An 18,034-nucleotide genomic window follows, 5' to 3' on the forward strand; every position below is an offset into this window, starting at 1 on the left:
TTAATAGCTGAGAGATTTAATAAGCTTTGATTATAACTCATTTGATTATTAATTCATTATCATTTAGTGCTTTTGAATCTAACCATTAAGAAAACTGTGGGAGACCAACTCCCAACTTCCACAAATGACCCCAAGATGACTGAAGCTCAAACCACCCAACCCAGCACAACCATCAGCAAACTGTATCCTATATGCACAACCAAGTCAAAGACTGAAAACAGCCAAACCATTCACACCACCACTGTCCCTCCAGGAAGAGACTACTACAATACAGACCGCAACAAAGAAGTCTTCCCTACATCCCAGACTGGGGGAGAATACACCAGAGCTCAAGATTACATCACAAACATCTCTACACTCAAGACTGAGAGAAACGACACAGAAGATGATATTAACATCACCCATTCTTTCAAGAATGAAATGGTGAAGTATAGTGATGTCATACCAACATCTCAGTCCAATGGAAACCATACTCAAGATGGGGGCAAGGACTTTGATGACCAAGGCTCCATTGCCTCCGATATGACCCAAACTGAGAACTATAATATCACCACAGAGCCTACCACTACAGCTACTGCAAGATCCACAATGGGAGACATGACTGTAAATGCTGCTTTAACCAGAAAGAAGGTACTAGATATTTCTTGCAAATGAATGCAAAATGCTGGCAATTTTGGCAGAAATGTCAACTTTTCAACATACATTATAATTTGCTTTCCTTCACAGATGAGGTCTTGTAAAATATTTAGCTGTATCGGCATAACGTGCTACAAACATGTGAAGGTCATGGATGAGTTGTGTGAGGAGGGTATGGACTTCTGTGAGGTAAGAAGAGACCCATTCCTTCTAACAAATGTCTTTACGATGCAATGTCAACTCAATTAGCTTGGTTATCAACATGTCAGTTTATCTGGATCTAAACTATTCGTGGATGAAGTGTTGTTTTTGTTAATTATGATGATTTTTCCGGTCCTAATGGTTATGATCACAATGATGATATTGATGATGATAAGTACAACCTATACACCATCCCACAGCTCAAGAAAGCCTCAAGCCAGGTCACCTGGAATACATACGTGGCGGTGTGGAGTGCTGGATGCGCCAGAGACTGCAGACGGAGCACTAAGTGTGGTCCCTTCAGCTCGTACCAATGCCACAATGAGTGTTGTGTGGCTGGGTCTGTCTCCTGTCTCAGACTGGATGGTTCTCTCAACATGCCTGTCAACTCTGCCTGCTGTGGCCTGGGGAGTCTCTCCCTCCTGGCTCTGAGTGTTACCTCTCTACTGGACAATCTAATCAACACTCGGTAATCTACCAACCTTCCTGTGACATTAGACTCACTTTAGAATGCAGAGGGTTTAGTATGGATCGACTAAATGCATATTTCAGTTTTGTCATATCCACTGCTTGGGCGTCATTAGTTCTTTCATGTTTTCTTCATCTGTGAATGCAAGCTCTCGTGAAAATAAAACTGTTTTCCAGCTTTATGTTGTTGTTAAATAACACATCCCAACCTCTAGTGGATCCAGTCATGGGTTTGAGTGGGCTGTTCTTCTGTGGGTGTTACTGCCTGGGGATACATAGGCCTAGAATGAACCCGCTATGGACCAATTACTGTTCACAATGATTTCAACTCAGACAATTAGACTCATACCTCAACTATGTTACGCCTCAACCATGTTGATCATTATATTTCTAGGATTCTCATCAAGATTGTATCACTGTCAGGTTCACAAAAAAAGGTATTTCAGATGGGGTGCAGTGTGTTCAGCAATAATTAATCTTCACAAGATGGCGCTATAGCACAGTTATATCCAGGAGCTATAGCGTATACATGTATCTGCCAAAACAATAGAAACGGTTGAGTAAATAAGGGATACAAAGTATGTTGAAAGCAGGTGCGATTCCTGAGTTAATTCATCAATTAACATCCCATCTTACTTTGGGCCATGTATAAATTACTGGGCAGGGCATTATTTTGGCTACAATGGCTATGCCACCGGCCATAGGATGACAATGCCCACATCCACAGGGCACGAGTCGTCGCTGAATGGTTGATGAGCATGAAAACGATGTAAACCATACGCCATGACCGTCTCAGTCATCAGGTCTCAACCTCATGCCACCGTGCATTGAAATTGCTCTGGCTCGTGGTGGCCCATGTTGGTGTTTCCTTTATTTTGTCAGTTACCGGTCGTTTACTTCACTGAGTGAGGGAGACGGTTCACGGTTGAGTGAGTTGAGTCTGGGCGGAAAGAGGAAGCTGGTTAAATGGGCTGCTAGGGTGACTACAATGTAGCAACACTGTAACAACGGAGGAATCGGTTTTGAAACATAATTAACAAAGCGGAAGACATTTTATAAAGACAAACGAACTTGTAGTTATTTTTGACTGCATTTACGTGGTGAACTTTCAAAACTGTGAGTAGCTAGGGATTGTTATTGAAACGTGGCAACATTTCTGCGCTGCGTCCTGCTGAATGAGTGCTTCTTAGTAGCAACAAGTAAAATAGTTTTGATGATAGCCTAAACTCGCTGAGGAATGCCGAGATTGTAGTTGACTTTGTATTAGGTTACTGTAGTTTCAAACCGTTTAACCAATAGTCCGTTAATCTCAACAAAATTACATGCATTTGTAGCTGTTGTCGTGAAAGCCTACTGTTACTTGATACATTTTCTAACCCTCTACTTCTCATTTCAATGGCAACCCAGTGAGTGTGTCACCTTTGTTACCATGTATGAGGATGAATGAGACCGTGCTCTTTGTCGAGGAAGAAGAGGCGGACAAGACCAATCAGCAGGTTGAAGAGGACAATGTCTCCAGGAAGATGGTTACTGTCGACTGGGACCAATGGGACAAGCTACTGCTGCCCTCTACACTGGACTCTGGTGTGCACAGTCTGGACACAGTGTATGACAGAACCACTGTGATGATTGAACAAGACCCAGTGGGTTCTAGAACTGACAATAAAGAGGAGGAAGAGGACCTGATGATGTACCTACATGAGGGATGTGAGGCGGAGGGCCGTGGAGGTCTGGAAGACCACTGGCAGGCCATGTCACAGGGGTACATCCACCACACCATCTCCCAGGACCAGATCCAGTTCACCATCAACCCTGGTTCCACACCCATGCCACGGCACATCCAGGGGGCCACCATCACACTGCACTCTGAGTGCCCAGATACCCACCACAGCGAGGTAAGCCTTGATATCCAAAGACCTGAAGACTTGTGTTGGCTCCTTGAGCTAATGCCTGGGTTTTGGCCCAGTGGGCTAATCCCTGGTTCAACCCCAGTCGGTCACATAAGCCTGTTTTGATATCTGAGCATGTTCTGTATTTATTTAGACATGTTGTCAGGAAAACTCACTCCTGGTATTCTGTTTGTGAGGAGGAGAGGCATCATTGCTCATTCATATACAAGGCATTTGCAAACTATTCAGACCCTTTGACTTTTTCCGAATGTTGTTACGTTACAGCATTATTCTTTTTTTTCTCCACCCTTAATCTACACACTATCCCATAATGACAGAGCAAATACTGGTTTTTATCAATTTTAGCAAATCTATAAAAAATAAATAACAGAAATTACATTTACGTAAGTATTCAGACCCTTTACTCAGTACTTTGTTAGAAGCACCTTTGGCAGGAATTACAGTATTGAGTGTTCTTGTTTATGATGCTACAAGCTTGGCTGCTCTGGAGCAGGTTTTCATCAATGATCTCGCTGTACTTTGCTCCGTTCATCTTTCCCTCACTCCTGACTTGTCTCTTAGTCCTTGCCGGTGAAAAACATCCCCTCAGAATGATGCTGCCACTACCATGATCACCATAGGGATGGTGCTAGGTTTCCTCCAGATGTGTCGCTTGGCATTCAGGCCAAAGAGTTCAATCTTGGTTTCATCAGACCAGAGAATCTTGTTTCTCATGGTCTGAGAGTCCTTTAGGTGCCTTTTGGCAAACTCCAAGCGGGCTGTCATGTGCCTTTTACTGAGGAGTGGCTTCTGTCTGTCCACTCTACCATAAAGGCCTGATTGGTGGAGTGCTGCATAGATGGTTGTCCTTCTGGAAGGTTCGCCCATCTCCACAGAGTGTAACGGTTTTCTTGCGGTGAAGGAGAGGCAGACCAAAATGCAGCGTGGTTTCTATTCATGGTTCTTTAATAAAGACTCTACACATGAACAGACTAACAAAACAATAAACATGAGAAAACCTAAACAGCCCTATCTGGTGCAAACACAGAGACAGGAACAATCACCCACAAACACACAGTGAAACCCAGGCTACCTAAGTATGATTCTCAATCAGAGACAACTAATGACACCTGCCTCTGATTGAGAACCATACTAGGCTGAAACAACATCGAAATAACCAAATCATAGAAAAACAAACATAGACTGCCCACCCCAACTCACGCCCTGACCATACTAAATAATGACAAAACAAAGGAAATAAAGGTCAGAACATGACACAGAGGAACTCTGGAGCTCTGTCAGAGTGACCATCGGGTTCTTGGTCACCTCCCTGACCAAGGCCCTTCTCCCCCGATTGCTCAACTTAGCCGGGCGGCCAGCTCTAGGAAAATACTTGGTGGTACCAAACTTCTTCCATTTAAGAATGATGGAGGCCACCATGTTCTTGGGGACCTTCAATGCTGCAGAAGTGTTTTGGTACCCTCCCCAGATCTGTGCTTCGACACAATCCTGCCTCCGAGCTCTACGGACAATTCCTTCAACCTCATGGCTTGGTTTTTGCTCTGACATCCACTGTCAACTGTGGGACCTTATATAGACAAGTTTGTGCCTTTCCAAATCATGTCCAAACAATTGAATTTACCACAGGTGAACTAAAATCAAGTTGTAGAAACATCTGTTTCCATGATCAATGGAAACAGAATGCACTTGAGCTCAATTTAGATTATCATAGCAAAGGGTCTGAATACTTATGTAAATTTGACATTTTTAAATAAATTAGCAACATTTTATAAAAACTTTTTTTGCTTTGTCATTGAGATATTTTGTGTCGATTGATATCGATTTTTATTTATTTAATCCATATTAGAATAAGGCTGTAATGTAACAAAGTGGAAAAAGGGAAGGGTCTGAATACTTTCATAATGAACTGAATATTTTCTAATGTCCCGGTCATGATGTCCTGAAGGATGTTACAAGGTTATAGATAGGCAGAGAGCCATTTTGTAGTCTTCTTTGAAATTACACTGAGTCGAGAGTGTAGGCCTCAACCCTTCTGCCAAACATGACTTGGGGTTGGTCAGGCTTACACGTGATGATCAAATCATATGATGTGTATTCTCAGTCTGTGAATAACTGAGACCGACCCTTTTCAGCATATCACATATACACTCTTAGAAAAAAGGGTACGAAAAAGGGTTCTTCGGCTGTCCCCATAGGAGAATACTTTTTGGTTCCAGGTAAACCCTTTTGTGGAAAGGGTCGTTCATGGATCCCAAAAGGGTTCTACCTGGAACCAAAAAGGGCTATTCAAAGGGTTCTCCTATGGGGACAGCCAAAGCACCATTTGACTTTCTATATAGCTCCGTTCTAAGAGTGTATAACATGTGGAAGGGAGTAAGACGTCCCTGAGGTCATTCATCCGCATCATCATCACAGAGAAAATAAACCATGCTAGGCTAGCAGCAGCAGAACCATATTGTGTGAAGGCGACAAGCCAACTGTTATGATGAAGTCAGTGAGTGAGAGGAAGAGACAGGAGAGGAGATTGGTTTGGGGTGGTGAAATTGGGCCAGCCCGGGAGCGAGCTGTGAAGCTTCTGTTTTCCCTCATCATCATCAGCCTCTCTCCCATCCAGAACCACAGAGTCATTATAGTCAAGGTCTCTGAAGATGTAAAGATGAGATGAAAATTCTCATGCTTTACAGCCTCTTGGTTCTCTTTCTGTGAAGGTAATTAGATCTCATTCATAAATGTGCACTTCAATCTTCTCATAGAAACCAATACAGCTGATTAATTTCCAGACTTGATGTATAGTAATGTTTGTGAAGTGTTACATACCGGTACTAAAAACACTTCCTAAATGTTAAACTTATGTTTATGCATATGGTGGTTTTCCATCTTGTTGACATAGTTTACGACCACAACTCTCTGCCTGTCTGTTCTGCAGGTGAAGCGTTACCAGTGTCTATACGAGGACTGTACTCGTACCTACAGCACAGCAGGGAACCTGCGGACCCACCAGAAGAGACACAGAGGAGAGTACACGTTTGTCTGCAACCAGTTGGGCTGTGACAAGGCCTTCCTCACCTCCTACAGTCTGAAGATCCACATCCGCGTTCACACCAAGGAGAAGCCCTTCGAGTGTGACCAACAGGGCTGTGAGAAGGCCTACAACACACTGTACAGGTAAGGGTTAGACCAGTGTTTTCCCTACCATTGACGAGGTGGGGCAGATAACACAACCTAGCAGTTTTCTCCGCCACATCTATTTAGTTCATATATCATTTACAGGCCCACTGGCAATAAAATTGTCAACTGAAGGAATCGCAGCCAAATTATCATGAGTTGGGCACTCTTCTGACCCCCTGACCTCAAAGTTAATATACACAGCTTAGTGGCCTTTGGTATGCTGACCCCAAGTCAAGCCACAACTCACAGTGACTGTATGTTAGTGTGTTGATCTGCAAACATCAGCCGTGTTTGTTTCTCTCTGTTGTGTTTGTGGTGATGTGCAGGCTGAAAGCCCACCAGAGACTGCACACAGGGAACACGTTTAACTGCGAGTCGGACGGATGCACCAAGTACTTCACCACTCTGAGTGACCTGAGGAAACACATCCGGACACACTCCAAGGAGAGGCCCTTCAGGTGAGCTCACAATGAATGGCTGAAGTATGCAGTGGGTTGAAAGGACTAACTCATTCATGAACAAATGAATGCTTGCACAAATGAATACATGAGCACGGTTACATGCACACAATAATGTGATTATTGTAGATAGTCAGGTTAATATAATAGTTTGATTGAAAAGTTGCATCCATTGCAAGAAAAACGATTTCCCTGAAATTAGGCTACCGATGGGACTTTTGATAAATGCTGAAAATCGTCAATCAAAATAAATGTTCTACCACAGTGACCATGTTATTTTTGAGAAGACTATTAGATTCTGAGTTCGGACATATAAAGTCTGTATGTGAAAACTATAGGATGCATACTTTCAGTTTTTCCTAACTTCTTTTCCCCGTCAATCGCACATAGCAAATAAACCACTGGAACATCGATTAAGCTGTTTACATCCTAATAATTCTATAGATTGCTCAGAAAACCAGGTGTTTTCATCAGCATATGCTTACTTTCATTATGACCGATTTAAGATAAGCAAAGTCAGGTGTTTACATGACTAATGTCATACTCTATCAGATATGAAGGTAAGACCCAGATGCAGACCACGTAGAATAAACAAGACTTTAATATTCCAACAGGGGCAGGCAATAGACAGGTCAGGGCAGGCAGGGGTCAGTAAACCAGGGCAACGGTATCGGGCGGCAGGCACGCTCAGGGTAAGGCAGAGTGGTCAGGCAGGCGGGCTCCGAGTCAGGACAGGCAAGGGGCGAGAAAAGGGAGACTGGAAAAAGCAGGAGCTGAGACACAAAATGCTGGTTGACTTGAACAGACAAGATGAACTGGCAACAGACACAGAGAACACAGGTATAAATAAACAGGATAATGGGGAAGATGGGTGACACCTGGAGGGGGCTGGAGACAAGCACAAAGACAGGTGAAACAGATCAGGGTGTGACAATACCCGGCCATAATCGGTTTAATGTTGCATTATTAGTGTGCATGTAAACGTACTCAATGAATGAACATAACTCAACTTAGTGTTGTTTTCTCACCAGGTGTGACCATCCTGGCTGTTACAAGGCGTTCACCTCTAGTGACCATCTCCAAACACACATCCTGGGACAAATAGGTGAAGGTGGCGTGGTGATACACAGCTAACTCCTTGAGATCAAACCCTGTCTTTTTTTAAATGAAACTAGGGGGAGTTGAAAACCCCTTTTTTCCGGAGTTGAAGATAAAACAATATGTCTTTCTTTCCTCCCCGCTACGTTTTATTGAGTGCTCTTAATGGGGTATGGCTTCCTAAGCTGAGTCAGATTCTCAGACAGGTGTGTGTTGAAAACATCCAAGTTTATTTCAGCCCAGTAGATAGGCCTTAGCAATCAAAATACTTTTTGAACCCAGGTCTGATTGCTGTTGTTGTTGTGGAGCTATTAATACTGCTGCTGTTGTGGTGGGGCTATTAATACTGCTGCTGTTGTGGTGGAGCTATTAATACTGCTGTTGTTGTTGTGGAGCTATTAATACTGCTGTTGTTGTGGTGGAGCTATTAATACTGCTGTTGTTGTGGTGGAGCTATTAATACTGCTGCTGTTGTTGTTGTTGTGGAGCTATTAATAATGCTGCTGTTGTTGTGGTGGAGCTATTAATACTGCTGCTGTTGTTGTGGTGGAGCTATTAATACTGCTGCTGTTGTTGTGGAGCTATTAATACTGCTGTTGTTGTTGTGGTGGAGCTATAAATACTGCTGCTGTTGTTGTGGTGGAGCTATTAATACTGCTGCTGTTGTTGTGGTGGAGCTATTAATACTGCTGCTGTTGTTGTGGTGGAGCTATCAATACTGCTGCTGTTGTGGTGGAGCTATTAATACTGCTGCTGTTGTTGTGGTGGAGCTATTAATACTGCTGCTGTTGTTGTGGTGGAGCTATTAATACTGCTGCTGTTGTTGTGGTGGAGCTATTAATACTGCTGCTGTTGTTGTTGTGGAGCTATTAATACTGCTGCTGTTGTGGTGGTGGAGCTATTAATACTGCTGCTTTTTTAGTGGAGCTATTAATACGGCTGCTGTTTTGGTGGAGCTATTAATACTGCTGCTGTTGTTGTGGTGGAGCTATTAATACTGCTGTTGTTGTGGAGGAGCTATTAATACTGCTGCTTTTTTAGTGGAGCTATTAATACTGCTGCTGTTTTGGTGGAGCTATTAATACTGCTGTTGTTGTGGTGGTGGAGCTATTAATACTGCTGCTGTTTTGGTGGAGCTATTAATACTGCTGCTGTTTTGGTGGAGCTATTAATACTGCTGCTTTTTTAGTGGAGCTATTAATACTGCTGCTGTTGTTGTGGTGGAGCTATTAATACTGCTGCTTTTTTAGTGGAGCTATTAATACTGCTGCTGTTTTGGTGGAGCTATTAATACTGCTGCTGTTTTGGTGGAGCTATTAATACTGCTGTCGTTGTGGTGGTGGAGCTATTAATACAGCTGTTGTTGTGGTGGTGGAGCTATTAATACTGCTGCTGTTGTGCAGTTATTTATACTGCTGCTGTTGTGGTGGAGCTATTAATACTGCTGTTGTTGTTGTGCAGCTATTAATACTGCTGTTGTTGTGCAGCTATTAATACTGCTGTTGTTGAGGAATTGGAGCTATTAATACTGCTGCTGTTGTGGTGGAGCTATTAATACTGCTGCTGTTGTGGTGGAGCTATTAATACTGCTGTTGTTGTGGTGGAGCTATTAATACTGCTGTTGTTGTGGTGGAGCTATTAATACTGCTGCTGTTGTGGAGCAATTAATAATGCTGTTGTGGTGGAGCTATTAATACTGCTGCTGTTGTGGTGGAGCTATTAATACTGCTGCTGTTGTTGTTGTGGAGCTATTAATACTGCTGCTGTTGTGGTGGAGCTATTAATACTGCTGCTGTTGTTGTTGTGGAGCTATTAATACTGCTGCTGTTGTTGTTGTGGAGCTATTAATACTGCTGCTGTTGTGGAGCTATTAACACTGCTGCTGTTGTTGTTGTGGAGCTATTAATACTGCTGCTGTTGTTGTGGAGCTATTAATACTGCTGCTGTTGTGGTGGAGCTATTAATACTGCTGCTGTTGTTGTTGTGGAGCTATTAACACTGCTGCTGTTGTTGTGGAGCTATTAATACTGCTGCTGTTTTGGTGGAGCTATTAATACTGCTGTCGTTGTGGTGGTGGAGCTATCAATACTGCTGTTGTTGTGGTGGTGGAGCTATTAATACTGCTGCTGTTGTGCAGCTATTTATACTGCTGTTGTTGTGCAGCTATTAATACTGCTGTTGTTGTAGAGCTATTAATACTGCTGTTGTTGTTGTGCAGCTATTAATACTGCTGCTGTTGTTGTTGCGGAGCTATTAATACTGCTGCTGTTGTTGTTGCGGAGCTATTAATACTGCTGCTGTTGTGGTGGAGCTATTAATACTGCTGCTGTTGTGCAGCCATTTATACTGCTGTTGTTGTGGAGCTATTAATACTGCTGCTGTTGTTGTTGTGGAGCTATTAACACTGCTGCTGTTGTTGTGGAGCTATTAATACTGCTGCTGTTTTGGTGGAGCTATTAATACTGCTGTCGTTGTGGTGGTGGAGCTATCAATACTGCTGTTGTTGTGGTGGTGGAGCTATTAATACTGCTGCTGTTGTGCAGCTATTTATACTGCTGTTGTTGTGCAGCTATTAATACTGCTGTTGTTGTAGAGCTATTAATACTGCTGTTGTTGTTGTGCAGCTATTAATACTGCTGCTGTTGTTGTTGCGGAGCTATTAATACTGCTGCTGTTGTTGTTGCGGAGCTATTAATACTGCTGCTGTTGTGGTGGAGCTATTAATACTGCTGTTGTTGTGGTGGAGCTATTAATACTGCTGTTGTTGTGGAGCTATTAATACTGCTGCTGTTGTTGTTGTGGAGCTATTAACACTGCTGCTGTTGTTGTGGAGCTATTAATACTGCTGCTGTTTTGGTGGAGCTATTAATACTGCTGTCGTTGTGGTGGTGGAGCTATCAATACTGCTGTTGTTGTGGTGGTGGAGCTATTAATACTGCTGCTGTTGTGCAGCTATTTATACTGCTGTTGTTGTGCAGCTATTAATACTGCTGTTGTTGTAGAGCTATTAATACTGCTGTTGTTGTTGTGCAGCTATTAATACTGCTGCTGTTGTTGTTGCGGAGCTATTAATACTGCTGCTGTTGTTGTTGCGGAGCTATTAATACTGCTGCTGTTGTGGTGGAGCTATTAATACTGCTGCTGTTGTGCAGCCATTTATACTGCTGTTGTTGTGGAGCTATTAATGCTGTTGTGGTGGAGCTATTAATACTGCTGCTGTTGTGGTGGAGCTATTAATACTGCTGCTGTTGTTGTGGTGGAGCTATCAATACTGCTGCTGTTGTTGTTGTGGTGGAGCTATCAATCCTGCTGCTGCAGGTTCCTCTGGGGCCCAGTGCTACACACACACACACACGTTCTAACACTCCATTCTAACTATAACACTGTAATTTGTCTTTCTCTTGCCTGTCCCTCTGATACCAGAGAACCCAACAGCTATGAGCTATGAGTCTCAGATGGGGTTTAGATCCATTACATGTGATCTGTGAATGCAACTCACATTGATGTCAGAGGCTGAGGAAACATTATCTTCCTGCTTTTTGGGTTTGCTTCCCAGTGGGAGTTTCCATATGTATCCTGCAGAACTGCTTGTGTCTGTGGCCAGGACTTGTGTATGTGTGCCTGTTTCTCAAACAACACTAGTGGCTTGAACCTCCTTGCCCTTTCATCCCCCCAAAAAACACATGCCTCAAGGCACTAAAGGCAACATCAGCATAAACTCATGTTATTAATGATCATTGTCGTTATGCATGGACTTGGATATTGCTGAGCGTATTTCTTTATCCTGCCCCTTCACCCATAAGGTAAAGAGTTGTGGACTTAAATTACCTTTCTTTCTCCAAGCCAGGACTATATCTCAATTTCTTATGGGTTGTAGCAATAGAGTTGGCTGCTGTATAAGAGAGACCTATAACAGTAATATCTGTGTGTGTGTGTTCTTTCTTCTAGGTGAGCCACCCCTCCTTCAGGTGGACACAGATGGTGATAACTCCCTAAGCTCCTCCAACAGTCCGAGGGACAACATCAAAGGTCACGACCCTGGACCGTCAGCTGACATAATTCACAGCCACTCCCTCTCAGACGTGAGTCCTCCCACCATGTGACTGAAAATGGCACTTAATAATGATGTTTTGACAATGACATATTGCATCTGTTTCTGTCTCACACGGTATGTGTCAAGACTTACTGGTCAAATATCCATGCAATCAATAGATTTTCTCTGTATTTCTCTGTCTTTTAAGTCTGTTCTCAATATGCGGTGCTCTCTAATCATCTCTTATAATTAATGAATAATCATGTTTTGAAACACAGGATTTGAATCCTCGTTCCCCATGTCTCAGTGATATGAGCCTGATTTCCACTGCTTCTCAGCTCAGAGAAAGTAATGTAAGTCATTTTGTAACTCTTTTTTTTCTCCAAATTTTCAATTTCGCACACTGTCTGAATAAACATCCATGCTATATGTCTTAAAGACATACACTCACCGGCCAGTTTATTAGGTACACGACTCCGTTCACGAAAAAGGATCGCTCCTACAGAAAATGAGTCACATGGCCGTGGCTTGCTATATAAAGCAGGCAGACAGGCATCGAGGCATTCAGTTACTGTTTGATTGAACATTAGAATGGGCAAAACAAGTGACCTAAGCGACTTTGATCGTCGGTGCCAGACGCGCCTGATCCAGTATCTCAGAAATGACCGGCCTCCTGGGCTTTTCAGGCACGACAGTGTCTCGGGTTTACAGAGAATGATGTGGCAAACAAAAACATCCAGTCAGTGGCAGTCCTGTGGATGAAAACAGCTCGTTGATGAGAGGGATCAAGCGGAGAATGGCAAGAATGGAGCAAGCTAAGAGTTGGGCCACAAACATGCAAATAACGGCGCAGTACAACAGTGGTGTGCAGAACGGCATCTTGAAACGCACAACTCGTTGATCCTTCTCCTATCAGCTAAAAACAAGAAGAAGCTGCTCCAGAGGGCATGTGATCACCAACACTGGAGTATTGAGGAGTGGATTAACATTGTCTGGAACATGACAGTTTACTAGCGTGGCCGGTTCAGTCCACACACCTCAAATAGAACATCTTTGGGATGAGAGAACGGGCTGTTGGCACCTCTGTCCAATCTGCAGCAACTGTGTAATGCCATTGTGTCAGCATGGACCAACATCCCTGTGTAATATTTCTGACGCCTTGTAGAATGCCCCCCAAAAAATCATTCTGGAGGAAAGGGGGGTCCAACCTGATACTAGATAGGTGTACCTAATAAACTGACTGGTGAGAATATATACACTATACAGTTATCCCTTTGCTATTGGCTATATAGACACTATTAGAGACTACAGTCATGTCTCAGGGCTAATTGTATACATGTATAAGTTGTGCATACTGTATGGTAATTGTATAGATGGTAACTAAGACGTGCTGTATATGTTTTGCTTGTTAGACTAACGTTTCTCTGCTGCTGTCTTGTCCCTGTGGCAGTCTGATGCCCTGGACCTGGTGTTTGAGTTGCTGTTTCAAGACAAGACCCAGACACAGGGTGAGTACTGTACCATGTTGTGGTGAACACCACCAGTGCTTTATGGTCTAAATGCCTTGTCTCCTGTTAAGCCCTTAAAAACCTTTTCTCTGTCCCCTATCTTATCCAGATGTGTCATCGGTGGCAGTGCCCTCGTATAGTTTGGAGAACCCATCTCTAACCGTGGTGCTTTCAGAAGCATCTCACCCTTTCATTTCTACCTGTCCTGAACCCTCTGACTCTACCCCGAGTGAACCCCGCCCTGTACCCCTCACCTCTGGGTGTATCCCGAGTGACCCCCGTCCTGTACCCCAGCCCACCGCTCTCCTCACCCCTGGGTGCACCCCTGGTGAACCCTGTCCAGTTCCTGTTTCTCCCATGATCAGTGATACACCTAAACATGAGGTGATTCCAGAACAGCCATCCAATCAGAGCCTACTACAACAGCTAGCCTCATCCCTCCATTCCCAACCAGGCTCCACCCAGAGCGTACTATCACAGCCAACCTCCACCCTCCATTCCCAACCAGGCTACACCCAGAGCGTACTATCACAGCCAACCACCACCCTTCATTCCCAACCAGGCTCCACCCAGAGCCTACTATCACAGCCAACCACCACCCTCCATTCCCAACCAGGCTCCACCCAGAGCATACTACTACACCCAGCTGCCATGTCCTCCATCTATTCTCAACCAGGCCCATACCCTCCACCCTCCAGCTCCTCCCTCCAGGCCCCACTAACACCCCTCTCCCTGGAGTACTCTACTCCTCCTACGGTCCCTGACCACAGTACCATCCAGCCCATCACCTTGTCCACTCAGAACCTCCAGTGGCTTTTGAACAGTATCAATGACCCGAGGCAGCAGGACATGCAGACACAGCTATCCGTGAGTCATCATTAACAACTTACTAATAGGTTGTTATTATAATTATAACAAGTCAGGCCCATTATAAGTTATAAGCAGATAATACGTTTTTCTATTAGATGTTGGTCTAATAATACAACATTCTTACATGTTTTTATCGGACAGTTTTTTATGAATTAATCATTTGTTGTCATACGGTATTTGTGTCATTATTCTAGATGCTTTATTGAAGCCTCCTAACCTGGAGGGTAGTAAAGCCAGCTAATTAGAATATGGAGATGGCCGCAGTCCAATCGTTTGGTCTTTTAATTAAAATATGGAGAGGGTCGTCCAATCATTGGCCTTTTTATTAGGATGTGGAGAGGGACTGTCCAATCATTGGCCTGCTGGATCTCATCCAGTCCAACTGTTAATTGACCTTCAGTTGTTTTAATGAAACCTTTCCTCTGTTTAGCCACGAGGCATTGACATTCTGTTAATTATATTCTGAACATGCTCTCTTCTCTTGTTCTGTTGTATTTCAGCAACAACACAGTGGCTCGACACTAGAGAAGCTCTATTTCACCACAGAAATACCAATGGGAGGGAACACAGGTAATTTATGGAGATTCATCTTTTGCTTCGTTATATTTACCGACATATGTCACCTCTGAATTCAGGTGTGGTTTTTACACGTATTCTACATGTTGATCATTTCAATGTATTTGGTCGCTAAACATTAGCAGTTGCAGAGCTGTAGATATTGTAATGCTAGCAACAAGACCGTATCTGTGAGGTTGTTGTACTGTACAATTTGTATGGATATATTGACTTTTAAAAAGATTTGACATGCAATCTGTCTTGTCTGCTAGGGACAGCTCTGCAGCAGATAGGCCTGAGTCTGCCTGTCATCGTAATTAGACAGGGAGAGTCATGCCAGTGTCGGTGCCCCTGCAGAGACGGCAGCGCAGCATCAGACACAGAGAAACAGACTGGTGCCCAGTTCCTTCAGTCCCAGGACCTATCAACCCAGGATCCACCCCCCCAGCCCCAGGACCCACCACCCCAGCCCCCTCAGCCCCAGGACCCACCACCCCAGCCCCCTCAGCCCCAGGACCCACCCCCCCAGCCCCAGGACCCACCACCCCAGCCCCCTCAGCCCCAACCTACTCCACCATAGCATCCTCAACCTCCACCTGTACATCCCCCATGAAAATTCAAGTCAACATTTGTATTACTGGAGAAACTGTTCCTGTTCCTTATCCAACTGAGGTGTGTCTCTATGCTCTGTGCTGTGTACTTAACTCTTTCTGTTGTTAATACCTAGTTCAACATCAGGTCTCCCTACCCTGTCCCCATAACCTCAATCAATAGTAACCCAACCAACTCCGGACTGGTTGCTGAGGGTAGAAAGCAATCATGTGCTACATTTCATTGTGGATCAGGTCAATTCTGGTAGCAGACTAGTGGTCTATTATGAATTGGGTTTGAACAGTGGCTGGCCGCTGAAGGTAGTGTGGAAAATGGTTGACTAGAGCACAAATCCTCTGCAGCAACATTCCTCTTTACATCCAGTCCCACTGGAAACATGAAAGGTGACATTTATTTTTGATGGCGCAGAAAGATAGAGCCCTGTTAAAACAGACTATCACTCCTCAAGCAGTACTTAACATTGCATTTTTTGCGAAATGTGTGTGGAATGCAAATTGTTGTGGCATCGCGTGCGTCATGTATCCGTACCGTTTCATTTTGAACCTGCAAATGATCTCTGTATTCAAGGATGTCGAATAATGGGAGATGTAAGTAACAAATGCTGCTCTAACAATGCAGTGCAGTACATTTAGACACTAGCAAACTAACCTGGCAATGCACAAATATTATTTTTTTCTTCAACGTTTTCTTCAATGTTCACAATATGTGTTTTTAACATGTCATTTTTGATGTAATGTCATCATCTGTAACTGTTTTACTTACTGACATGATGACCAGATGGACAGGTTAGCTGAGGTGTCTGCATCAGGCTCCCTGTGGAGGAGCTCTGAAGAGTAACTGTTTTACTTACTGACATGATGAGCAGATGGACAGGTTAGCTGAGGTGTCTGCATCAGGCTCCCTGTGGAGGAGCTCTGAAGAGTAACTGTTTTACTTACTGACATGATGACCAGATGGACAGGTTAGCTGAGGTGTCTGCATCAGGCTCCCTGTGGAGGAGCTCTGAAGAGTAACTGGTTTACATACTGACATGATGACCAGATGGACAGGTTAGCTGAGGTGTCTGCATCAGGCTCCCTGTGGAGGAGCTCTGAAGAGTAACTGTTTTACTTACTGACATGATGACCAGATGGACAGGTTAGCTGAGGTGTCTGCATCAGGCTCCCTGTGGAGGAGCTCTGAAGAGTAACTGTTTTACTTACTGACATGATGACCAGATGGACAGGTTAGCGGAGGTGTCTGCATCAGGCTCCCTGTGGAGGAGCTCTGAAGAGTAACTGGTTTACTTACTGACATGATGACCAGATGGACAGGTTAGCTGAGGTGTCTGCATCAGGCTCCCTGTGGAGGAGCTCTGAAGAGTAACTGTTTTACTTACTGACATGATGACCAGATGGACAGGTTAGCTGAGGTGTCTGCATCAGGCTCCCTGTGGAGGAGCTCTGAAGAGTAACTGTTTTACTTACTGACATGATGACCAGATGGACAGGTTAGCTGAGGTGTCTGCATCAGGCTCCCTGTGGAGGAGCTCTGAAGAGTAACTGTTTTACTTACTGACATGATGACCAGATGGACAGGTTAGCTGAGGTGTCTGCATCAGGCTCCCTGTGGAGGAGCTCTGAAGAGTAACTGTTTTACTTACTGACATGATGACCAGATGGACAGGTTAGCTGAGGTGTCTGCATCAGGCTCCCTGTGGAGGAGCTCTGAAGAGTAACTGTTTTACTTACTGACATGATGACCAGATGGACAGGTTAGCTGAGGTGTCTGCATCAGGCTCCCTGTGGAGGAGCTCTGAAGAGTAACTGTTTTACTTACTGACATGATGAGCAGATGGACAGGTTAGCTGAGGTGTCTGCATCAGGCTCCCTGTGGAGGAGCTCTGAAGAGTAACTTTTTTAATGTACATAAATCCACTTGATTGTGTCTCTTTGAATGTTCTGCATTATTGAACTAGCTTAATGGGCTTCCTGTTTTAAGTGCTTTGGTTTGGAACTCTGAGTGGCAGAATTCCCTCGACGACATCCCCCCAGCCAACCCTGCTGCCTTTTGATACATTTCCTCTCTCTCTCTGTATCGGTCTCTGTCTCTCGTGCCTTTCTTTTGTCTAGTGTGACTTTCTGTCCCTGGACAATGTTTTCATATGACCTCAATATTCTAAAAGTGTCACTGAGTTAACAGAAGGAAACATCATTTTTTCGGTTTTTCCTAGCTTGCTTTTACTTTCGCTGGCCTGATGGACCCATGCAGGAGGATCAGATGGTGATGGATTCAAGATTGAACAAGCTCTGTATGGATTATGCTCATTTAGAATCTGAACTGATATACTGTGTTTCACCATTGTAGAATGAATATCAGTTTGGATTCCAGGCTAAGAGGATGCTAGTAGCAAGGAACAACAGGCTTTCTAAATGTAAATGACTTCCTTATTTACGCCCTCCTACTGTCTTGTCAGTCAATTCTATTTTCATACTTCTCGCTCTCTTTGATTCTCTGTCCCTTTCTCTCCCCTCTCAG

The 18,034-nt window shown here is 44.0% G+C and overlaps 1 protein-coding gene across 1 annotated transcript; it reads left to right on the forward strand.

Moving 5' to 3' along the window:
* The first annotated feature begins 2,239 nt into the window (after nt 1-2,239).
* LOC135552045 (metal regulatory transcription factor 1-like) lies at nt 2,240-17,443 on the forward strand. Its single transcript, XM_064983417.1, has 11 exons — nt 2,240-2,421; nt 2,713-3,200; nt 6,142-6,380; nt 6,710-6,841; nt 7,873-7,946; nt 11,888-12,021; nt 12,251-12,325; nt 13,423-13,480; nt 13,590-14,347; nt 14,851-14,920; nt 15,178-17,443. Exons 2-11 carry the CDS (start codon nt 2,739-2,741, stop codon nt 15,483-15,485), a joined length of 2,310 nt encoding a protein of 769 aa, XP_064839489.1. The 5' UTR covers nt 2,240-2,421; nt 2,713-2,738; the 3' UTR covers nt 15,486-17,443.
* The last annotated feature ends 591 nt before the right edge of the window (nt 17,444-18,034 follow it).

Source organism: Oncorhynchus masou, chromosome 13 (assembly GCF_036934945.1).
Source record: "Oncorhynchus masou masou isolate Uvic2021 chromosome 13, UVic_Omas_1.1, whole genome shotgun sequence".
NCBI lineage: Eukaryota > Metazoa > Chordata > Actinopteri > Salmoniformes > Salmonidae > Oncorhynchus > Oncorhynchus masou.

What these genes read in the sequence shown, in the direction of transcription:
- LOC135552045 (XM_064983417.1), top strand. Translation starts at nt 2,739, where the DNA reads ATGAGGATGAATGAGACCGTGCTCTTTGTCGAGGAAGAAGAGGCGGAC. An exon ending in GCCTACAACACACTGTACAG is followed by an intron (nt 6,381 to 6,709) that starts GTAAGGGTTAGA and finishes GGTGATGTGCAG; the next exon opens with GCTGAAAGCCCACCAGAGAC. An exon ending in CTCAGCTCAGAGAAAGTAAT is followed by an intron (nt 12,326 to 13,422) that starts GTAAGTCATTTT and finishes TCCCTGTGGCAG; the next exon opens with TCTGATGCCCTGGACCTGGT.